The following is a 25,013-nucleotide window of genomic DNA, read 5'->3' as shown; positions in this document are numbered from 1 at the left end:
TTTAGGTGGGAGCCTTTTAGCTGCCTATGCCCTATCTGTTCTCCCTTGGTCGTTTGAAATTATTGGTTCATTCTTCTTTCCAACTAATCATAATTCCTGTTTCCTCTATTGCATTAAGTATTTACTATAGTGGGAATATTTCTTTATTGTGATTCATGACTATGGCCATGAGGGCACAGACATGGTGACAGGGAGAAGATGGGAATCTCTACAGGTAGATTCTGAGGCTCACTAAGATTTGAGAGTCACTTCTCTGGGTAAATACTCTTTGGAGTCAGCTGGGGTGCTCTTTTACTACATCTGAAGCTGGCCACCACCCCCAGTGGACTCTCATTTAATAGTTCTAATCTGGGGCCCTAGCTTGTGTATTTTGAAAATGTTCCCTAGATGATGATGATTATACATCCTCGTTGAGACTGGCATCAGGGAGGCATCTTCTTTCACTAGATTCAGCTCTTACCGATGATAGCTGTTTTTTTCCTTATGTTTCTCCAGTAAACCCCAAAGGAGAAATCTAGAATAAGCCTTGGGTCTTAATTTTACATGATTATCTATGGTCACTTTTACCTGTTCCTCTGCTTCAGCTATGAACCAGTTATATTTACTTCTACTGAAAACTACACTTCTGATTTGAGTGATAAATAGCCCATATTTTTCATTTTTATATACTATTTATCCCTACCAAATGCTCCATTTGTAGCGGTTCCTCCACTCTGGTATATACAGACAAATGAGGCAGTGTCCAACAGCTCATAATCTAATGGAAAAGAAGCATTTTAGGATGTAGTCCTATCATTTATGTAGTCCTATCATGAGTCCATCATTTATATTTAATTAAAAAATTTTAATCTCAGGTTTCAGGCACCTGGGTGGGGTTAAGCACCTGACTCTTGATTTCAGCTCAGGTCATGATCTCAAGGTTCATGAGTTCAAGCCCCACCTCAGGCTTTGTGCTGCAGTATGGAGCCTGCTTGGGATTCTCTCTCTCTCCTTCTCTGCCCCTCCTCCACGCTTGCTCACTCGTTCTCTCAATAAATAAATAAACTTAAAAAAATTTAATCTCAGGTTTCCACTTCATAAACCTGGCTCAGATCCCCATTGGGTTGTTGGGGAGGATACGGAGCAATGGTAACGTGAATGCTGGGCAGGTGAGAGTATGAGTTTGGAAAATAATCTGGCAATGCCAAGAAGGCTCTCTGAACAAGAAGTTCCACCTAAGATATGTGCCCTAGAGAAATGTCTGCACATGTACAGAGATACTCACTGAAAGAATTATAATCCCCAAAAGTTAGAAAGCACTGAAATAGCCCCTAGCAAAGAAATGGGTAAATTGTGATCATTCATATAATGCAATACCATACAGCAATGAAAATGATTAAAATATAGCTATGCTTGTCAACATAATCCTAAAAGCACATTACAAATGTACAATGTCATATAGCATTTATGTAAAGTTTAAGAGCAGAAAAAGCAAGAGTATGTATTATTTATGGATATGTTCATATGTAGTAAAGGTTTAAACACATGCATGAGAAAGATAAAGGAAAAAGGGGAGAGAGTGGTTACATCTAAGGAGAGCAATAGTATTGAGAAGGAATATATTGAGGACTTCAATTGTATCTAAAAGATACAGATGTTAGGATTTGAAAAATGTGGATGGTCAGTAAATGAGTATTTTATTGTTGTCTATGCTTGAAATACATAGTAACCAACGGTGTTTCCTTACAATATTCCTGTAGGAATAGCTCTTCAGTGTTGGAACTTAGGCAGGAAATATTGTGGAGATCACTTTGGAGCTCTACTGAGACTTAATCTTCAGTTAATAACTCTTTCTGTCTGTTCTCTTCTGCATTTATTGCACCGTAGTCTTTAAACAGGGACCGGTTTGGGGCTTGAATTCTACAAGATCAGCAAATACCTGACTATTTGGTTTCCTTTCTTACACCAGTTGTTTCCAAAAATTTAAATGGAATAATTCAAATATGCAGAAGTTGCCGACTCATAGTATAAAGTTTTTGTCATTGACTTTCTTTAGAAAGTTAAATTTCATTCATAAACACTTTGTTCTTGGTTTAAAAAATGTCCTTTTGTTGGGTTGCTATAATTATTATATTTATACTATTTATATTGATCATACAGCTTCTTAAATAACAAGGCCTCATTTATCTTCATAGAGAATCTGATATTTATATAAATGAGATTTGAGATAATGAGCCCCCATTCCATTAAGTGGCAAAATTCTAAAAAGCCATTTCTGAAAGCTCTCTTTCTCCACCCTTTCCCTTTTTCCCCTGGCCATGCTTATACTATATACTTGAATCTTTCTTAATGATTCACTTTTCCATGTTCACATTGATGATTGTGGAGTCTAATAGCAGCTCCCAGCAGCTAATGAGGATAATAGAGGAGTGTTTGCCCCTCATCCAACTGGTGTCAAACCAAGACCTTGACAACTTCCGTGTGCAGCTATCACAGTGTTTGCATAGTAGTGTGTCTGCTTCATAGCAGCCTCTTGTTTTACTTACTGTGTCTAGTAGTCTTTGGGTTAAGCCAGCTGCTTAGAATCGTTGTGTAAAATAAATGTAAGTAAACTTTGCGCATGAATAGCTCATTTATAGCTTTATGTTTGAACCTCAGTGACAAATTATACACTATAATTATACACTATATTATACACTATACACCTTTAACCTTCAACATTTTTCTAGTTTTTCTTTTTAATGAATCCAACTATTAAATATAAGACTTTGGGTAAGTTTTGGGTAAATAGATCTTTTCTTAGTATAATGAAATTATACACCCCACATTCCCAAAGACCATAAATACTTGATGTATGTCATATGTATTAGAAATAATTAAGTGGTAATTTATAATGTATCATTTCTTTAACATTTAGTTTCTATGCCTTTGCATATGTCAACGTGGACTATCATGAAGAACATTGTTGCTAAGAATGGGTTTGCAGGATTATTTACAGGTAAAAATACTTATTTTACCAAATTGTTGAATAAAATGATTACTTTTCAGTCTGTCCTTTTCCTAAATTAGCAGGAAATTATTGAAAATATTACACATTTATGACTTCTCCCTAAACATCTTTAAGTTAAAAAAAATCTGAATAGATTTAGTAAGATGAAACTTCTGTATAAAAGTAAAACGGAATTAAAGTGAGGAGCTTGGGAGTAATTTGGCTTGTTCTTTGATACCAGTTGATGGCACAGTGTTTGATACATCACTTCATTTGATCATTATCAGAATGAAACCAAATAAATTACATTTTTTAAACATAAGGTAAAATTTGTTCTGATTTTTTTCTATTCTCTTTTCAGGCCTCATTCCCCGTTTAATTAAAATTGCTCCTGCTTGTGCCATTATGATCAGTACCTATGAATCTGGGAAGGCTTTTTTCCAGATGCAAAATGCCGGAAGACAACAATACCAGTGATGCTGTTTCAGCTTGAAGTAACAACCAAAGCCAAATAATAAGTTGGAGATTCTTAGGCAAGAACTCTCACCATTATCTCAAAATGATTTATTTTCTATTTTATAACTTAAATGAGTAGTAGTTTCTGCTTTGCCTCTAAATCATAATCCTAAGTTAAAAATAAATTCTGTTACCCTAATTTTTGAGATACTGAAAAAGATATTCCAGAAATCACATCCATTAAATGTCCCTGTAAAGAAAAGAAAAATTATTCCTAAGTACTGAAAGCAATAATCTGAGAGTTTGATAATTGAGAATGTGTAGGATGTACCAGAACATTTTGAATTGTGTTCTGAATGATGTGGAGAGTCTAGAAGAAAAATGCCCAAGTCTTTTATACATACCTAAATCATGCATGTAGATATTTAAGTATTTCAGCAAAGTATATAATAGATGGCAGTCTTTAAGTAACATTATTTGCATTTAGCAAATAATACCTATTACTTTCTTTAATTCAAATGCATTAGATTTTTTTTTTTTTTTTTTTACTTCCTGTTGCTGTTTTAAGGCTTCACCAGTGTTAGGATTTCTTCACTCAAAGGTATGGCTATTTTATCTTTATGAATCAAAATATAACTTTATATGATATAGGTGATATTTCTGATGATTAAAGACTCCATTCACTGTTTCTGCAAAAGAGGAGTCGTCTTTCTGATGGTGTTAAATGTTTGGCACAGTGACTCTTGGCTGAGCAGAAAACCACATTACATTTACATTAGTAAAATTTATGTTTCAGCTTAGGAAGGGCCTCTGGTTTCAGCCATCTTGTAATTCAGGTATCACTGTTTGTGGAGTTCTCTAGGTCACTTGTACTGGGTTCTTCTAACACAATAGAGATTACTAATATAGTATAAGACACACAATGTTTCCAAAATGTCCCTCGATTTTACACATCTTCATATCAGTATGCTAGATCAAGAGACTGAAGAGGCAGCAGTTTCCTTGAAGAAATAGCTTTCAGTCACTGTAGGCTAACGCCTCAGTAATGTTGCTTATGACTGCAGGAATGAGACAGGGAAGGGTTATGAAGACAGGACAAAAGTGATACCCTTTTTTTGTTTTTGTTTCATTTTCCCAGGATCTGTATCCTATAAGAAAAAGCACTTTATTGCAGTCTACTTGTATGCTAGGAAATGTGAAGTATTTTTTGTTCTAAAATAGAGTAATATGTTCAGGTGACAGACCTCTAGTGTTTGTAGAGGAACTAATGTACTTTGTATTATAGAAAAGAGTTTATCTATTTCACCAGAACAGATCGTGTGTGTATGTAGTCTTTTGTGTTTGCTTTACCCTCTATTGATTTACCTTAAAATTGCAATATCTATAAAATCATAAATATTTATGACTTTGACATTTTCATTAAAGTATTTTGATTTCTTAAAAGTATGACTGTGCTTCAAGCTAAATATTTGCATACAAAATCATTATTTTAATGCTATACTATATAAGAAAGTTTTATCTTGAACACTGATGTTTAACAGTATTAAATTTATTTTATTTTATTTTTTAACAGTATTAAATTTACCTTGGTTCTGTTATGCTTCTTTTTGGTAACTGATCAGTAGAAAACAAAAATTTTAATTTGTAACTTTTAAGAAGCAGTCTGATATTTCACCTTAATGTAATACCAACAGGGATACTGCCACCACCCCCAGTACTGTATGACTGCATATATGGAAAATTCTTATCATTCAGGATTAAAATAAATAAATCTAATTCCTTAGAAGCTTTTCTAATACATACTACATGCACCGTATCTGGATGAAAAGAAGAGTGAAATGAAGCTTTTTCTGTACTTAGGTGGTAGAGCTAGAGAAGCATTAATGTTTTATTTAAATAAATAGTAGCAGCTAAAAAGTGCTTGGCTAGAAATTATATTCTATGTAATGTTTCTGAAAGCAGTTTCCTTCTATTTATGTTAAGTTTTCTAACACATACATTTGCTTTATGTGTAAGTTTTTTAATAAATCCATGTATTACATACTTGCTACCTTCCATATAATACACATTTGACTTTTTAAAAAAGCAGAGATGAAATTAAAATAAATTTTTATTTCTAAGAAAACTATTCACTATATATATTTAACCACATGACTTTTTTATGCATTTTTTGAGATTTTTTATTTTTTTCAATATATGAAATTTATTGTCAAATTGGTTTCTATACAACACCCAGTGCTCGTCCCAAAAGGTGCCCTCCTCAATGCCCATCACCCACCCTCCCCTCCCTCCCACCCCCCATCAACCCTCAGTTTGTTCTCAGTGTTTAAGAGTCTCTTATGCTTTGGCTCTCTCCCACTCTAACCTCTTTTTTTTTTTTCCTTCCCCTCCCCCATGGGTTTCTGTTAAGTTTCTCAGGATCCACATAAGAGTGAAAACATATGGTATCACATATGTTTTTAAATTCTTCCCTCTTTCTGGAGTACGAGTTCCAAGGATATAGGAAAGTTTTGAATTTTTTGAATCAGTTTTGAATTTTTTCTCCAAAATGAACTTTTAAAATAAATTTTAACATTCAACATTTACTCAGATCTTTTATGTGGTAGGCAGCATAAAGAGCACTTGAGATAAGAAAATACTTCAGATACTGTCACCGGCTACAAGGAGACGGCAGAGCTGTTTGACAGGTTTGCAAAGAAAGACATGGAACAGCTGAGGGATTGTCCACTCAGCCTGGGAGCAGAGAGGCAGGGTGTCAGAGACATACTTCTATGATTAGGACAGGTGATCCAGTTAAACGTACCTGGAAGTGGGAGGCATTGAGCCCCAAATGTGGAAAAACAAGAAGACAACGGGAAACCAAAGAAGCATGTTTTGGCATAGCTCTAGTAATTATGGAGTTGAGTTGGTTGGTTGGTTTTCCAAGACCAGCTTTTTTTTTTTTTTAACTGAAAAGAAAATAGGGTAGCATAGTTTAGCACAACACAGCACAGCAAACACTAGAATGTGTCACATGTAGTAAGGCTGTCTTATGTAGTGAAACTTTGGTTTTATTTGGGTTTTAGAGAAATAATGGGGACTTATAATAAGAACTAGTTTGGACTAAAATACACTTTTGAAAGAGACCATAAGGTCACTGATACAATTTTATATCCCCTCATCAGTTAAAAAGAACAAAATCTAGAGTGAAATAGGGGCTGCTGTGCTTACAGAAGATTAAAAGATATTTAAGAGCCCTGATGTTCAAAGGAGTCCTGTGACATTTCAGAGGTGATTCAGTGTATTTATCAAAACTGGAGATTTGACTAGGAACTTCTTTTACAGAGAATTTCCTTAAGTTGTAAATTTGAGACACATTTTTAACCAATTGAAAACAATTATGTAAGTCTAATAAAGATGACTTAAATAAAAACTTAGTTTACATAATATCTTTTAATGCTGACATCCTCTTGATGCTATCATAGGTTCTGAGAAGATGGTGATGTTGCCATTTTATAGGTGAGAAAACAAATATGGCTGATGTATAATTATATTAGCAACTGCCCAAATCACTATGGTATTGTACCACCTCAATAGATATTGTGTATTCTGAACCATATCATGTTATTTTTTTTAATAAAAGGTATTTAATTTTATATGAGTTAAAATAAAGATTTCTCTAAAACTTTTGTCCTATTAGTATTTTAGGTGTTGAATAATATACATTTACCATATTTGCTAAAACACAAGGCTCAGTGTACAACTTGAATCAAGTAACTTCAAGGAAAAAATATAACCACTAATGCATAGTACAAAACGTTTAATATACATGCAACAAGTATAGTACATCAAGGCAACAAAATACACATGGAAATATCAGCATATAATTCAGCATTCTATTTTGGATAGGGTGTGTAAACAATAAACACTACCACCTAAAATTAAAGATTGAGACATACATTGTTTCCTCATGCAGACATTACATATATAACAAGTGTGAAATGAGCTGTACAGAAACCTGAATTCACATCAGCAGATGAATTTTGTACCAAGAGCTCCAAGAAAGGAGGAAAAGTCATGATCCTCAGATGTCATGTTTAAATCTGCATTTAGCAGCATGTGAAGATGCACAGGTTACTGAATGCATTAGAGAAATCTGGAAAATTATCAATTATGGAATCTTGAATTTCTGTATTATAAAAATGTATGGAAAAAATTTAACAATGATTGTTTTAAATCACTGAGGAATAATAAATGTCAGTTCAGAGTGGACTGTGAATGATAAAACATTTTACACATTCTGATCGTTTTTTAGGAAAGCAGCAATAGTGCTTAAGAAGCCAGCTTCAAATTTTTCAAGTTCCCCAACTTAGCCATTTCTTACTCTCTTCTCCCAGTGTTGCCACTGTCCTCATTTTATATCTTCCTTCCAGCCCCATGCTCATTAAAAATTGCTTTGGATACCTCACTCATAATAAGGTATACATAATTAAGAGCAGGTAAAAGGTACCAATTTTCAAGAATATTTGCATTTTTACAAGTACTAAAGCCTTAAGCTAAAGGAATAAAGCTCTGAATATGTTCTGGTACATCTAGGATAACTTATTTCAACAGCTTCCAGGCCTCCTCTGTCCCTGAAAGAACATTGCTTAAAGTGTCTTACATATAAGACTAGCCTTCTTATTATTTATCTTAAATTCCAAATTATGAGAATAAAGCTCTAAGTATTGCAGAGAACCACCACACTCCTACACATTTCTAATGCAAAGAACGATGTAGTAAGTTCAGCGCTCTTCTTGCCTCCTCTGAATAAAAGAAATCGCTGTAGGAGGAACATTCTTCCTGTTATGTCCAAGCTCCTAAGTTTGAATGTAATGTTTTCTTAATAAACAAAAATAGCATACAAAGTCCCCATTAAGTATTGTGTCCTCTTCATGTAAACAATATAGAAAACTTCTTTGGCACAACTGATCGTGATTTCCTCATATTACTTACTATAGAAAATATACTTCATACATTTTTTTTTTCTTTTCAGTATGGTGGGATTTTTATGGATGAAATATATGGTTGCAAAAACTGCAAAAAGTTTATAGCACATAACTTTTCAAAAAAGAAAACTAACTTTAGTAGAAGTGTAGGGATTTTTAATGTTAACATGGCATGGTTCATTGTTGCACACAAGGGACAACAAAACAACCCTATTATGTCAGATTATTTAGTGTGGTGATTACTAATCCTTAAAGATCTCAAATCCTTAAATCAACTTGGAGTTTTTTTCAAGAAGTATTGTACATTTTTAAATGTTTTCTAACTATTGAGGAATACTTGATATTTTTATGTAACCTCTTAAGAAAATCTTGGGGAAAATAAAGATAAGAAATTTATCCACTTTACCGAAATGCTGTAAAATACTTCCCATATGACCCTCATAAATTTAGTGATGGCCTAAAGGCACATTCCTACAAAATTTATAAAATGTTAATGGAATTTTGATACCAAAACTGAATAAGCCACTATGAAACCAGCCGGGAATTTCCTCCTCATATTAAAAACAAGGCATTTAAACATCAGAACATAGGAAGAAATTAATGAAAAAATGAAATTAACATGTCATTTTTAGAAAAATCATTGAATAAGAGAGTAAAAGAAAAAACTTACATGTCTCTAGAATAAAACCTTCAACTCAGCCTGGCAATGATGATGCATTTAAATACATGAAAATCAGCTAAATAATAAATATACATCACCGTTTACAATGGGTTATTAATTTAAAGGATATTTGAAAGTTTTTTAAGCCTATTCATATTTAAACTTCCTCAGTGACAAATGTAAGAATCTTAAAATGAAAATGGCAGGATCATTTTTTTTCACTCAGAAGGGCACATGGAATAGACTGAATTCTCTAAAAGAAGCAACAGAATTCCATACATGTGCCAGAACAATATAAAATTCCAAAGGTTTTCCCCAGCAGTCAAACTTATGTAAATAGAACATTTGCAACATAAAAACTTCTGGCTTTTACATAAAATTTTTCAGGATGGAGTTAGGCCTGGACTTGTCATCTCTGTTGTGGGACTTGCAAGGTAGTCATTAGATTTGAGACTTGTTAGTGATTTGTAACTTGCCACTGATGTTAGAGACCCACAGAGACCGAGTAATGAGGGAGTATCTTCTTTACCTGAAAGTTAAGATAAAATTACAAATATTTAATTGCCATTGAAGAATGGTACCAAAAGATCTTACAAAGCTTAAAACTTACATACTTCACAAAATAATGCAAACATAGATATCTATGTATTTCCATAGTTTCAGTGTCACCCTTAAAAAAACATTACCAGAGAATTATTTGTGCTCCTCGTAAAAGTTCTAGAAATGGAAGTCTGAGATGCCTTGTTTTGAGATGAAAATCAAAAGTTTACCTTTTTTCCAGAATATGTTCGTGTTCAGTCGGTAAAGGAAAATAAACTAAAGTAACAGTATCAATGCCCAGGCCACAGAAATACAAGGAAATCCACATGCAGGTAAAGTGCTGCTGTAGAAGCAAAACTGGTACAGTTCAGAAGGAGGGCTCAACTGGGACAGCCTTAACTCACTTAGTGAATATAAACATTTGTCAGCATCTGCCTTGCATCAGGAACTTTAGTATGTGCTAGACTTCAGTAGGCATATGAAGGAAGACTGGTAGATCTTTGGCACAGCTGGGGAATACAAGTGCTTCCCAGAGCAGAGTTTCAAGTACCAGCTAGAAGTAGCTGGTTTGAGACTGAAAGGCTAAGCTTTGAAAATTAGGTCTCCCAAGTAGATAAAAAGCTTACGTCTTACTTACACAGTTATACAAGTATAAACCAAACCAGACAGCAGGTGTTTCTGAATACTATATACTGTTTCAAACAGCCCCTGTGAAGTGTTCCCACAGGGTTCTGTACTCTAACCCACCTAGTTGTACTATATGGTACAATATGTGGGGCCTATGTACATAGCACTATATACTATGATACGTATGATAATTGTGGGGCTCTTTTTCTAAACTGTACACTGAGAAAGGACATGGAATTTGTTGTTTATTATAGTCCCAGTGCCTAGCACACAGGAGACGGTCATTAAATAATTATATAATTAACGAATCATGACTGTAGGAACTGTACTGGGACCCAAGAGCGTTCCTAGTCCCTTTTGGCTGTATGGCCTTAGGAAAGGCATCTTCTCGGAGCCTATGTGCTTAATAAAATGAGAACAGATACTAAATATGACTAGTTATGTTAACTGCATAGTTTTGCTGACAAGTAAAATACAGGAAAATATAAAAGCGTTAGAAAAAGTTATGAAAAAGATTGTTAAATTCAAATTTAAAATGTTTATGGCGTTATTTCACGACCAAAAGATTTAGGTGTTTCAAGCACCCTTTTCACGTTTAAGCTTAGAGACCCATTTCGGGTCAACATTCTGGAGTTCCTGTTAAATGCTCCTGGGACTCAACTGCTTTGGATAGTCTCTCTAAATTTCTACTTTAACTGTACAACTTAGTGGCATTAATTTTATCTATAGTATTGTGCAACCATCACCACTATTTCCAAAATATTCATCACTCCAAACAGAACTTCTCTACCCATTTAAGCAGTAACTAACCATTCTTCCCTTACCCCCAATCTCTGGAAACTCTAATCTACTTTCTGTCAATGAATTTGCCTACCATACGTCATTCCTACCAGTAGGATCATACAATATTTGCCCTTTTGTGCCTGGCTTTCACTTACTATGTCTTCTAAGGTTCATCCATGTTGTATGTATCAGAACCCCATTCCTTTTTTATGGCTGCATAATATCCCTTTGTATGTATACACTACTTTCTGTTTACCCATTCATCTGTACAGACACTTGGGTTGTGTCTACCTTTTGATTATTGTAAAGAGTGCAGCTGCAAACACTGGCACACAAGAATCTGAGTACTGTCTGCAATTCTGTGCAAGTCTATACTTAGATAACTTTTTTTTTTTTAATACAATCATACAGTAATGCAAAAGACTAAACCACCTATATGTCTAACATAGTTACACAATGAGGTACTATACAGCTGTAAAAGAATCAGAAAGATCTCTATGTACTGCTAGGTAGTGATTTCACTGTCAAGTGAAAAAAGCAAACTACAGAATAGCGTATAGCATGTTACCTTGTATCTAGAAGAGGGGGATGTAAATTATTTGAACTTACTTGTATTTTAAAAAGATAATTCAAAAATAAAAAATAGTTAACTATGAAAGCAGAAGTGAACAGAACTGAAATGAACTTTCAGCACAGTAACTGGACTCTAGCATATATTCTCAAGATAAAATAATTAGAAAGAAATCTTACCACATTTTAGTAATAATATAGATACTGTTATTTTGAAATTAATATATAGTAGGATAAAGCAAATAAGTAATTATGTTCATATAAATTAGGAACCAATATATTCACCATAACATGTCAAAATATAAAATCAAGTGCACAGAAACCCTGAATCTTAAATTTAAATTGTAAAATAAATTTAAAGTATATTTTTCTTTAAAAAAAAATTTCCTAACTCTTCCACAGGCTAGGAACAATGACTATTCTAGTAGCAACAGGGACCCCTAAAGCTAAATTATGGCCTCTAACATTTCCCAGTATAAGGAGGTAAGTCTTAAAGAAATAGCTGATTCTGGGTGTGGGCATGAAACATAAACGTCTTTTTTTACCACAAAGTGAGGAAGATATGATAGACTGGGGGAGTGTCAAAAGGACACAGGAGCCATCTTTAAGGGTCACTGTTCAAAAAGGACAGTGACCTGATGAGATGCATTGACAAAGACGTATCATTTATGTTGTTAATGCACATATGTTTAATCTGAATTTGATAATAATGGACATCAGACAAATCGTGGGACATTTAACAAAACAACTGACTTGGGCTCATCAATATACAAACATGTGTGACAGAAAAAGCCAAGTTGGTGGGTGCTCTGCTAGATGAAAGGACACCAAAGAGAATGAAAAGTAAATAATATGTGATCCTTGATCGGATTCTGGACATACCAAAAAAAAATAAAGGCTTTTAAATGATATTACTGGACATGCTGAGACAAGAATATTAACAAACTATCAGGTAATAGTGTATTGATGTTAAAGTGCCTAAGGATCATAATGGTATGGCTTTGTAAGAAGACATCCTTATCCCTAAGAGATATATGCTGACATACTTAGAGATGAAGTTTATGATACCTGCAATTCACTTTCAGATGTTTGAGCACAACAGAAAAGGCAGATATAGGAGTAAATGAAGGGAGTATGTGCCCACAAAAACAAGAGCAACATAATACCAGTGTGGCAAAATGGTTACATTGGTGAATCATGGTAAAGCATACAGGGGTGTTCATTCTTCTGTTCTTTCAACTTTTCTGTAGATTTGAAATTATAAAAAAAAAAAGTTGGAGTGGGGGAAGAAAACAAAGGTACACAAAGTCCTCAGTTGTGCCCCAACAAACAAATCATACAGCAGAGCTGAGTGGGGCATATCCAGGAGAGCACAGTCGGGGGTGGGGAGCCATGTATGAAAGCCAGCCTTTGCAGACACACGGCCAGCCTCTGAAAATACTGATGCTGGGGAACATGCAGGGCAGTCTGTTACCCTCAAGAAAGCCAAGAGACTTCAGTGTAAGCCTTCATTTAAAAATAAAAGTAGAAAAAAAATGCACAAGATTCCAAAAATGGTTATGTTGTGACTGCAGCCATGCAACTATAAAAGGAAATAAAATATAAAAAGGAAGTGAGCAAAAAAGGGCACCTGGATGGCTCAGTCAGTTAAGCATCTGACTCTTGATTTCGGCTCAGGTCATGATCACGGGATTCATGAGTTCAAGCCCTCCACACTGACAACGCAGAGTCTGCTTGGGATTCTCTCTCCCCTCCTCTCTCTCTGCCCCTCCCCCCACTGTGTGTGTGTGTGTGTGTGTGTGTGTGTGTGTGTGCACGCGCGCACGCGCGCGTCTGTGTCTGTGCGTGCACATGCATGCGCTCTAACTTTAAAAAAAAGGAAATAAGCAAAAGGAAGTGTTAAGATAAAGAATTATAACTGATTATTCCAAAATATTCTTGAATATTGTGATGTCAACAGTAACTTATGCATACACATATACGTGTAAAATTACTATATGAATTAAAAAATAAGTATGTTAAACTCTGTGTTGATATTTTAACAATTTTTTGATATGGGAGGAAATAACTAGTCAAGGTTAACAAAACTTTCTAGCTCAACAAATGGAAAAGTAGTAGTTCCTAGCAGAAACAAGTTAGTCATAAGAAGCAGCAAATAGATTTTCATTTTATAGCAAGAAAGATCCGTTTTGTTTTAAACTTACGGATAAAGAGTCTGGACTCAACAAGTCTTCAGATGGTACTGCTACAAATATTACTAAGTTAGAAGTCATTCAGCACAATGCCAGATATTGTGATAAAAATAAAAGGAACCACTTCTTGCCTGTAGGGAGCTTAATGCAAGGTAGAAACAGACACACAGAAAATAATAATAAAATGCAGGAAGTACAGTGAGAAACATAAGGTAAAGGTGAGATCACCAACTCTATAAGGAAGTCTGAGTGGGGATGGAGGGGCCAATGGGGAAACGAAGAGGCAGTAAACTATATCCTAATTTTAAGGAATGCCTACACAGATTCCTTAGCCACTATCATAAACCCATAAACATAGGGAAAATGTTATGTTAACCTGTTATATAAGGAACATGTTACCTTTTTGTGATCAAAGGTCAAGAAAAGGGGTGGTCGGAATTTTGTGCGATAAAATTTCAAACTGGAACCACTGCGTGTAGTAGTTGGAGCTGGCAAAGAGGGAGTTGTGACACAGTTGTTTTTGCATGCACATGGATGAACACTGGCCATGGGTGCTCATATCAATCTCTAACAGACTTACTTGTATGAAGGCCAAAAAAGCCTTCAAAAACTTACAATTTCCCTTTCAAATTAGTAGTTGTTTGTTCATAGAAGAGTATGAAAACAGACAGTAGGATGTAAATTTCCTATTACTGAAGCAAATCTTCATTAAAGAATTACTACAATTCACACTTTCTGGTAAAACAACACATAGCACTTGGGACAAACCCTGCAAGTAGATGAAGCTTGGTGACCTACACAGAAGGATTGCTTATCACATGCCAAGTGTATAAATGAAGGCAGAAGAAATTCCTCAGACTAGATAAAAGAAATTTTAAAGCAACAAGCAATTGGTGTGACTGATTCATGCACCATGAAGGATTTCTGTTAAGATGTCAAACGTCAATTTGCCATGGAATTCCTGTGGCCTTTGAAGGGAAGCTATTTAACTTGCAGAAGTGTTTGATTTAATTGAGGAAGAAAAAGAAATTCTCAGGCGGATAGGAAAGTGTACACATAAAAATGTACAGGATACTTAGTACCTTGAGAGAAAATCCCTGTATCAGTGGAGGATTGTTTTGGGAAATGGTTCACTGTTGACACAGAAAATGCTACTGTAAGCAAAGACAGCCACTGACAATTTTGATTAAATGATTCAGAAGAGACTGACTCTGAATACAAAGAAGTTCTTTACAACTGAATTCACTTTTATTTTCCTTTTTACAGATACAGAGGAGGTCCAGTAATTTTTTAAATCTATGCTTAAAGTCTAATACAAGAAGCAATGAATAATCAGAAAATAAAATTGAGAAAGCAATTCCATTTACAATAGAATCTACAAGAATAAAATAGGAATAAATTCAAATGAAGTGCAAGAGTTGTACACTGACAACTACATACTACTGTTGAGAAAATTCAAGGTTGAAATAAGTGGGGAAACATTCCATTTTTCCATGGATTAGAAGACAATATTGTTAAAACGGCAATATCTCCCAAGTTTATCTACATATTGTGTAATCCCCATCAAAATTGTAACTGCCTTTTTTTCTAGAAATAACAAGCTGATTCTAAAATTCCTATGGAAATTTAGTGGAGTCCAAATAGCCACAACAATCTTGAAAAAGAACAAACTCCTGATTTCAAAACATAGATAGTATAAACATAAAGACAGTGTGGTACTATAGTATGAATATGCACTGGTACAGGCATACAGACCAACAGAACAGAACTGAGAATCCAGAAATAAGCCCATGCATGTATGGGTAATGCATTTCAATAAAGAGTCCTAGGACCATTCAGTTGGGGGAAAGAATAGTCTTTTCAACAAATGATCCAGAGGCAAATGAATATCCACATGCAAAAGAATCAAGCTGGACAATCACCCCACACCATATACAAAAACTTAAATCAAGTAAGATCTAAAACTATAACACTCTTAAAAAGAAACACACGAGTAAATCTACATGACTTTGGATTAGGCAATGGTTTCTTAGATGTGACACCAAAAGCAAAAGCAACCACAAGAAAAATCAGTTAAATGGGACTTTGTCAAAACTAAAAATTTTGTGAGTCAACACTAGCAGGAAAGTAGAAAGACATCCCTCAGAATGGAAAAAAATATTTGTAAATCCTACATCTGACAAGGGCCTACTATTCAAAATATACACTGCAAGGAAAAAAAAAAAGGCAATGCAATTTTTAAATTGTCAGAGGAGTTGAATAGACATTTATCTGAAGATGATATGCAAATGGCTAATAAGCACATGAAAAGACGCTCAATGTTATTACTCATTAGGGCAATGCAAATCAAAACCATGAAACTCCATTTGATACCCACTAAGATGCTATAATTATAAAGACTGTCAATAACAAATCTTGGTGAGGGTGTGGAGAAAATGAAACACATACATTGCTGGGGGGATTATGAAATGATACAATTGCTGTGAAAAAGTTTAGCAGCTCCTCAAATGGTTACACATATGTTCTAACCAATTCCATTCCTAGTTATATACCCAAGAGAAGTAAAATATGCGTTCACACAAAAACGTGTATGTGAATGTTCATAGCAGCATTATTCATAACTGCCCCAAAGTGGAAACTATCCAAATGCCCAAATGATGAGTGGATAAACAAACTGTGGTATAACCATACAATGGAATATTACTTGTGCACTGAAGGGAATGAAGCACTGAGACTTGGTACAACATGGACGAACTGTGAAAACACAATGCTACTTAAGTAGGAGAACCTACACAAGAAAGGCTACATATTATATGATTTTATTATATTAAATGTCCAGAGTAGACAAATCCAAAGAGACAGAAAGTACATTAGTAGTTACTCAGAGACTGGGGGAGGGAGGAATTGGGACCAACTACTAACAGGTGCAGGGCTTCTTCATTGGTTGATGGCAATGCTCTGGGATTAGTGGTGATGTTGCACAACACAGTGAATACACTAAACGCTAATCAACTCTACACTTTACAATGGTGAATTTTATGTTAAGTAAATTACAATAGTTTTTGAAAGTCTACAGGATCTTTTAAAATAAATGTAAAAAAATGCTAACAGATATGTAAACAATGTTATGATTTGTTGGCTCTTTTCTTTTGGGGGGGCCACATAAAATAATGGTGTATTTTAAAACCCAAGTCATTTTAGATTTGCTGAAATATGGGACGCCTGGATGGCTCAGCTGGTTGAGCATCTGACTTCAGCTAAGGTCATGACCTTACAGTTCATGAGTTCAAGCCCCGCACTGCGCTGTCTGCTGTCAGCGCACAGCCCGCTTTGTACCTCTGTCCCTCACTCTGCCCTTCTCTCTCTCTCTCTCTCTCTCTCTCAAAAATAACAAGATTTGCTGAGATATAGGTAGCTAACTAGTAATACTGTAATAGGAAGTGTCACATAAGAAGGATTAATAAAACCTTCTTGAAAAAAATGACAACTTCTCACCCTTTTCCTTCAACAATTATGGTGCCATTTTAACTTCTGAGATATTCTTTTATTTAACAATCAGTGGGAATGTAGAATTGCTTTTTTTTATACCTTTCTACTGTATTATTCATTAAAATACATCCTTGAGGGATGTAAACACATAAAAGGTTATTCTATGTAAAGGCATAAAAGGCCTGAATCAAATTTTAGAATACAAGCATAAATTTCTATTTTTTTCAAGTCCTAAGTAAGAAATCTCTGTTTCTTAAGATTGTTCATATGGAGTTAATAAAAATATTTGTAACTAAAAATGCATAAATATATAACTAACAATGATTTATAGTTCCACCACCAAAATTAATTACTTTTAAATCTTGACATATTTGGCTTCCACTGTTTGTTTTTAGATGGAAAAAACAATCTACTATGTTTATAAAAGTGACACATATTCATTATAAAAATTTAATCAACAGAGTAAAGCACACAAGAAATTTTAAATTACCATTCCGCTTACATTCTGACAGAAAAATATTATAAAATTCAGATGATATACTTCTCATAAAGTTTTCATTTTATTTTTAACTGAAATTCAATATAAGAAAAGGCCAGTAACAGAAATGCTGAACTTCTAATAAAAATTTTTTTTGAGATTTAATTTGTAAAAGATTACTCTATATTTAGAGAGCATAAAAAACAGTCATACTTTTGCCCACCACATCTTGGTGTTATCTGCAAGCATCAATTTTATAATTATCTATTGAACTCTCAAAACTCAACAGGAAAAAAAAAACAAACAAAAAATAATGCAATTAAAGAACAGGTAAAATAAGCGAAGAGGTAGTTCACTGGAATATACAGATGGCAAATGAGCACACGAAAAGATAATGAACACCATCTGCCACCAGGGAAATGCAAATTAAGACACAATGAGATATGACTGCATATCAACCACAATGGCTAAAATAAAAAATAGTGACACCACCCCTCGTTGGCATGGAGGCAGAGATGCTAAATTGCCCATCCAATGCTGGTGGGAATGCAGAAGGGTACACTGAAAAAGTTTGGTGGTTTCTTATCAAGTTAGACATGCAACTGCCATACAACCCAGCAACTGTATTCCTAGGTATATATTCCAGAGAGATGAAGGCTTAAGTTCACACAAAAACCTGCAAACAAACCTTCACAGCAGCTTAGCCCATTCAGGCTGCTATAACAGAGATACCATAAACTGAGTGGCAGCTCAAACAAAAGAAATTTATTTTCTGGTTTTGATTTCTCATAATTTTGGAGGCTGGGAAATCCAAGATCAAGTTACCTGCACATTCCATGCCTAGTGATGGCCTATATCCGGTTCACAGCCCAGCCATCTTCTCACTGTGTCCCAGCATGACTGAAGAGCAAAGGAGCTCTCTGGGGGTCTCTTTAAGAACACTAATCCTGTTCCTGATGGCCCTACCCTCGTGACCTAATCACCTCCCAAAGCCCACATTCTGATATCATCACACCAGAAATTATGAGTCTGGCAGACACAAACATTCAGACTATAGTAGCAGCTTTACTGCCCCCAAATGCAAACAACTCAAATGTCCTTCGATGAGGGGTTTTTAAACAAAGCTGGTAATATATACATACCACAGAATAAATTTTAGCAATAAAAAGGAATAAATCATCGATACACAGAACAATTTGGATAGATCTCAGGGGAGCTATGCTCAGTGAAAATAAAAATGCCAATCCCAACAGTCTATATACTGTCTGATTTACAAGTTCCCTTCATAACTTCATGACAAAATTATAGTAATGAACAGACTGGTGTTGGCCATGGGTTAGGGAAGGGGCAGAGATAGGGCAAGGCTGGGAAGGAGGTGGGTATGATTACTGAAGGAGGTGGGTTATGCCCATGTAGGGCAGTACAAGGGACCCTGGTGATGATGTAACTATTCTGTATCTTGACTCTAGCGATGTATACACACACCTGTACATGGGGTAAAACTGCACAAAACTAAAAACACACAGTGATGAATACATGTAAGTCTTAATGAAATCACTGGATCATACCATCAGTTTCATGGATGTGATGCTGTACTATAGTTTCGTAAGATGCCACCACGGAGGCAAACTGAGTGAAGGGTACACAGATCTTAAGTGCATTTGAATCCACACTCACCTCAAAATAGAAAGTTAAATTTTAAAAAGGATAGCTAGAGAAATTCCTTAAAATATGATAAGCAGTGAGGGAATAGTGCAGAATGTTAAGGAATGCTAACTGAGCAGAATAATCTTGTGCATTTATATTTTTGTACTGCTTAAGTATTTCTTCAGGGTAAATTCCCAGATGTGTGACTGCTGGCTTAGAAAGTAAAAGCATGTAACTTTACATTAACTTGGGGAAGACTTAAAGTATTTTTTTCCATTTCCTTGTGTCTACTTTTATGTCCCTTCAGGATGGTTTATAGCTCTCCTCTTACTAGGAATAAATTTAACACTAAATGTGCAAACTCTAAATATTTTATCTTTTCTGTTGCTATTTAAAATGTCACCCCCCCCACACAAACAGAGTCTCTTACTGATTATTGTTTGTACATGTAAAAGCTAACAATTCCTGTATAATTTTATATTTTGCTACTTCATATAACTACTTTTATTGTCTATGTATTATTTCTCTTGTTTTCCAGGTTCATGCCATCATCTGCAAGAATCCAACTCTCCTGTCTCTAGAAGTTTCTTCTTTAAATGTGCTAGCTACTACCTCTAGTATAACATTAAACAGTGGTAGAATCAATCTGGTATCTTAGTATTTCCTCATTAAGTAAGATGCCCGCTTTGGGACAGAGACATTCATACATACTCATGGAAAATAACTATTATTTAGTTATTTTTTCTTAAATGTGTCACACAATGTTGAATTCTGTTCAGGGCTTTTTTTGTCATCTGTGGGGACAACCTTTTCTATCTTAGACCTATTATTATGGTATTATATTAATAGATTTCATAATATTGAATTAAACTTACATTCATGGGTTAAATGTGCATGGTCATTGTATACCATTTCTTTTTGTGTGGCTAAGATTCTGTTAACTAATATATTATTTAGAACCTTTATATCAATATAAGTGATACTGGGCTATAATTTTTTATTTTTTAATTTTTCATACTGTGTCAGATTATATTTATCCCCTACACTTTTATTTGTTCTTTCTGCCTTTGTTATTAAATTAGTTAGGTCTCTAATTTGTTAATTTTAAAAGAAAAATGATTTTTTCATTAATTAGATCTGTTTTTCTATTCTTTATCTCAATTTGTGGTTTTATCTTTATTATTTTCTTCATTGGCTTTTTTATTTACTTTGTTTTTCTTGCCATATTGGTCTGGGAAACTTGATTCATTTATTTTCTTTCTTTTTAAAGAAAAGGTATATATATAAAAATTATACACTTTCCTCTGATTGGCTTAAATAAATCTCACAAAGTGCTATGATGAGTTTTTATTGTCACTTTTTAGAAATGGGTAATTTCAGCTTTTCTTACTTGCTGTTTCTTTTTCTACAGGATAACAAGTCTTACTTTCTGTTTTAACTTCATATTATTTGGAATGGTTTGTAGTTTTGTTCTAGTTGTTACCTTTATCCTTTATACAACTAGAGAAGTGTAATGCTAATCTCATCCTCTTCCCCTTATGAATTACTCGATCTTTTTGCCTAGAAGCCCTGAGTATGTTTTTTTTTTTTTTTTTTTTTTTTTTTTTTTTTTTTTAATGTCTAATCGTTTTAATACCATATGTCTTGGAGGTGATTAATACTTGTTAATTTTCTCAGGCACTTTGTCAGCCCTGTCAATTTGTAGATTTTAGTCTTTTATTTCCAGATATTTTTCTCGGATTACAGATTCAGTATTAGTTCTGCTCCACTGTTTTATCTTCCTCAGTGACTTCACTGATAGATCTTCTTTGCTTGACTTCCAATTCAAACACTTCCTGACTCATTTTACTTCTTTCTTCATTGCATTTTCATTTTCTTGGTTCCTTTCCTGCTTTTCTTCAGTGTTCTTTATTAAGTTCTCTCTCAAATCTATTCTTTAGACAGCTTATTCTTTAATATTTACTTCTGATATAATTTTGCCTTTTTCTACATTTCTTTCTAGAGTGTAATCAACTACCAATTCATTTCTTTCTGTTTCTGGAACATTTCTGTTCCTAGTTTTTGACTTCTAATTTAAAATGTTTTTATCCTATCTTTAAATGCTTGTTTGAAGATACTGAATAAAATCATATGGTTGTATTACAGGATTTTTTTTTTCCTGCTTCACTATTGTTTTTCTAGCGGAGGGTTTTATCAGAATTGTCTTCCTCAATTTAGGCATTTAAAAAAAACAGTAATTTTGTACACATAGGAAGTCTAGCTGATTTGATTGGTTGGTGAAACTTTTAATTCAAGAGCAGCCTCCTGTGTCAGTGTATCAAAGCAGTTTCCTAATTGTATGGCTTTTATGGGGGTGGAGAGGGGAAGGATGCTATGAGTGGAAAGGATGTGTGTCCTTCAAGTTTTACAATTTTTTCTTTAGTTTTACACAATCCTAAATGTAGTCCTTTTTGTTGTTGGGTTTCAGTTGGTGAATTTATTTTTTTTTTATCATTCTATTAGATATTTGGGTATGGAAAGTCCATAAATAATATTTCATCTGTTATTTAACCTTGAATTCTTAAAGCCAAAACTTCTCTGTGTGTGTATGTGTGTTTACACATTTTATTTTTTAGAGTAGTTTTAGGTTCATAGCAAAAGTAATAAGCAGAATGTACAGAGATTTTCCGTATCTCTATACAAAGCCTCTCCCATTATGAACATCCCCCACCAGAGTGGTACATTTGTTACAAATGATAAACCCTACACAAACATATCATTATCAAGCAGGGTTCACAGGTTACATTAGGGTTCACTTTTGGTGCTGCACATTCTATGGGTTGGACCAATTTATAAGGACATGCATCCACCATTTTACTACCATACAGAGTAGTTTCACTGCCCTAAAAATTCTCTATGATTCACCCATTCATCACTCTTGTATATGTTTGTTTTTATAGTATAAAAATTACCCATTATTAATCATGACCTATTGCTGTTAAAATGACTATAATTATAAATTGATTAAAATACTAAATAAATGTGTCTTTTACATTGAAAGTCATCACAAGTAAATCCACTACTGGATTAATTTTTAATATATACATATTCTAAATTGTGACAGTGAACTCAGTTTACTCTCTTCCATTTACATTAGTGCCATTAGGATACTCTATTATGCTATCTTTATTATCCGCATCATCAAAAAAAGATTCATATGTAGTCAGTACACAGTATTTACAAAACTATCAATATAGACTTAAGGCTCTCTGAGAACATTTCAAAAACTCTTAAAAGAAGCAGAACATTCAGCTTAACAAAATTTCCCATTGCCTGAGCCTTCTTGTTACCTGAATTTTTACTTTATACTATCCACACCTTGTACCTCACATTCTAAGACATTCATTCATTATATACTTATTCTATCAAAAAACATTTAATAATTGTCTATTATGTGACAGGCTCTAGTAACACACTGGCGAAAAACATGGGTAAGTTTCCCTACCCTCATGAAGCTTACATTTTAGTGGCGAGTTAGAGACAAGAATCATAACACAGGGCAATGTGATAGAGTGTCTGGAGTGGATGGATATGGAAATGGGGATGGTTATTTAAAGTATGGTAGTCAAGGAAAACTTCTTTAGAGAGATATTTCAACAGAGATCTGATAAGGAGGTTACCATTCAAAGACTTTAAGAAAGAAGATCTAGGGCAGTGGGAAAAGCAATTGCAAAGAGTGGAGGCAGGAACCAGACTGAAGGAACAGCTAGGAAGTCAGTTTGCTGGGGTGCAGGGAGCAAGCCAAAAAATGGTATGAGGCAAGGCAGAAGTTGGCAAAGACATGATCATATGGGAGGCCATGATAAGCAGTACAGATTTTAATGTGATTGTCATCGAGACCACTGGAGAACTTTAAGTTTGGGTATAATATTTTCTGACTTATATTTTCTAAGAACCCTGACTACAATATGGAGAATGGACTGCGAGGAGACAAGAATGAGAGAGGAAAGACCAAAGAAAAAGCTGTAGCAGCAGTCCATCCAAGAGGATTGCTCCATGTGACTTAGACTAGGGTTATAATAGTGAAGAAGATGATGAGTCAATGTAGACAGCATGTGTTGTATGGGGAGCAGACAGGACCTGCTGATGAACTGACTTGGAGTTGTAAAGGGTAGTAGAATCTAGTAAGACATATGGTAGCGCCATTTACTGCAATGCAGAAGACAGGGAAGAAACTGGAGACACAGAGGAGTGCAGGTTCCCCTGCAGTAAGGAACTCTTTCCCTAGCCCTCACCTCACACACACTGGCAGAAGGAGAACTGGGTCACAGAGATAAAAGATGTGAGCACCATATCACACCAGCACCACTTGTCCAACCCAAAGTTCTAGAGTCACAGCCCTAGCATACGCTAGGGACAGGAAAGAAAATAACTTGCAATCAACTAAGCTACTGAAGCTTAAAAATACGTAGGCTGAGTCTTAGAAAAGAAATGTGGTAACGAAAATGACCTGAAAAGTTTTGGAATTGAACCAAGATGTTGTCCAGGAAGATGCAATACAAGGGAAAGAGGGGTTGACAGCACAGCTGAAAGCAGTAACAGGAAAAACTAAAACTCTTACATCTATTCCCCAAGGTTTTCAGAATACTTAATAAATGAGGAACCAAAAGTGACTCGAGAATGAGGAAGTGGTCAGTTGTATCAAAGCTGCTGTAAAGTTTAAAACAATGAAGACAGAGGAGTGACTTTCAAATTGCAATATGGCAGTGGCTGACCACCTTGATAAATCATTTTAGTAAGTTGTAGAGACACAAAAGCCGAATCAGCAGGGGTTAAAAAACAAACAAACAAACAAAAACACAACAGGACAGGAAGCGACGGAAATAAAAGGAAAAATTACAATCTTCTGAGAACATGAGCCACAAACACATGAGAAAAAAACAAAAAACCAAAAAACAATACCAGACCTTTTAAAATCATAATGGCACTCTCATTCCTAGCATCCTTCACAGAAATGCCACTACTGTTCAACATTCTGCAACAAAGCATACATAGTGCAGGAAAAACTAATTTCCAACTAAATTTTTCTTTTCTTACCTTCAGTGATTAAATTTAATGTGTCTTGTTTTCCATCTACTTCTTGTGAATGACTTGGATCCAGCGAAGTCTGAGAAAGGCTAACTTCAGCTGATAACTGGTCAAGACTTTGATAACTTTTTCTGTAAAACAAGAGTGAAATACTACTTGGATTTCTTCTCACAAAAAAATAATTTCTAGAGATATTCTTCAGTGTTTTTCTTCAATTTACTGAGTTTTGGTTTATTTCTCCACAGTTTTTCCCCTCAACTCTGTCTCTATTGTGGCTGCAATATGATCTCCATTATACTTTTCCCTCTACCCTCTCTGGAAGTCTCTGGGATTGATCAACTAAAAAAAGAAAAACAGTTTGTCAGACTAATTTAAACCCTTACAAAAATTTTTGGTTATTTAGCTTCTTAGAAAATGGAGACTTTCTGGTTATTATCAATTTTCTTTTCTTTTTTAGTAGGCTTCACACCCAGGCTGGAGCCCATTGTGGGTCTTGAACTCACAACTCTGACATCAAGACCTGAGCTGAGATCAAGGGTCAGATACCTAACCACTAAGCCATCCAAAC

General features: G+C 34.7%; 2 protein-coding genes and 1 long non-coding RNA gene across 9 annotated transcripts in view; 2 read left to right on the top strand and 1 right to left on the bottom strand.

Moving 5' to 3' along the window:
- Nucleotides 1-5,200, top strand: part of SLC25A40 (solute carrier family 25 member 40) — a 52,803-nt gene extending 47,603 nt beyond the window's left edge. For 2 of the 3 annotated variants that reach the window (XM_042916990.1, XM_042917004.1), the window contains 2 exons: nt 2,897-2,977; nt 3,330-3,981. In XM_042916990.1, coding sequence (XP_042772924.1) covers nt 2,897-2,977; nt 3,330-3,445 — 197 coding nt within the window. In that variant the 3' untranslated portion in view covers nt 3,446-3,981. The other variant, XR_006196687.1, reaches the window with a different exon arrangement.
- The window catches only part of RUNDC3B (RUN domain containing 3B), a 156,830-nt gene continuing 135,409 nt past the window's right edge, over nt 3,593-25,013 (bottom strand). For 2 of the 4 annotated variants that reach the window (XM_042916982.1, XM_042916960.1), the window contains 2 exons: nt 24,455-24,576; nt 7,209-9,581 (listed from right to left, as the gene is read on the bottom strand). In XM_042916982.1, the coding sequence (XP_042772916.1) occupies nt 9,436-9,581; nt 24,455-24,576 (268 nt within the window). In that variant the 3' untranslated portion in view covers nt 7,209-9,435. Of the gene's footprint in view, nt 3,675-6,227; nt 6,373-7,208; nt 9,582-24,454; nt 24,577-25,013 lie in introns of those variants that run through there. The other 2 variants (XR_006196672.1, XM_042916974.1) reach the window with 2 other exon arrangements.
- Nucleotides 9,367-20,279, top strand: LOC122207161. Of its 2 annotated transcripts, none has more exons than XR_006196691.1 (4): nt 9,367-9,486; nt 9,834-9,924; nt 11,975-12,055; nt 15,031-15,121. It is a non-coding gene; the product is annotated as an uncharacterized LOC122207161 (long non-coding RNA). The 2 variants fall into 2 exon arrangements; XR_006196690.1 differs by lacking the exon at nt 15,031-15,121 and adding an exon at nt 19,917-20,279 and having other exon boundaries at nt 9,368-9,486.

Source organism: Panthera leo, chromosome A2 (genome assembly GCF_018350215.1).
Source record: "Panthera leo isolate Ple1 chromosome A2, P.leo_Ple1_pat1.1, whole genome shotgun sequence".
Taxonomy (NCBI): Eukaryota; Metazoa; Chordata; class Mammalia; order Carnivora; family Felidae; genus Panthera; species Panthera leo.
The sequence above is the reverse complement of the archived record's forward strand: the minus strand, read 5'-3'. Positions and strand labels throughout refer to the sequence as shown.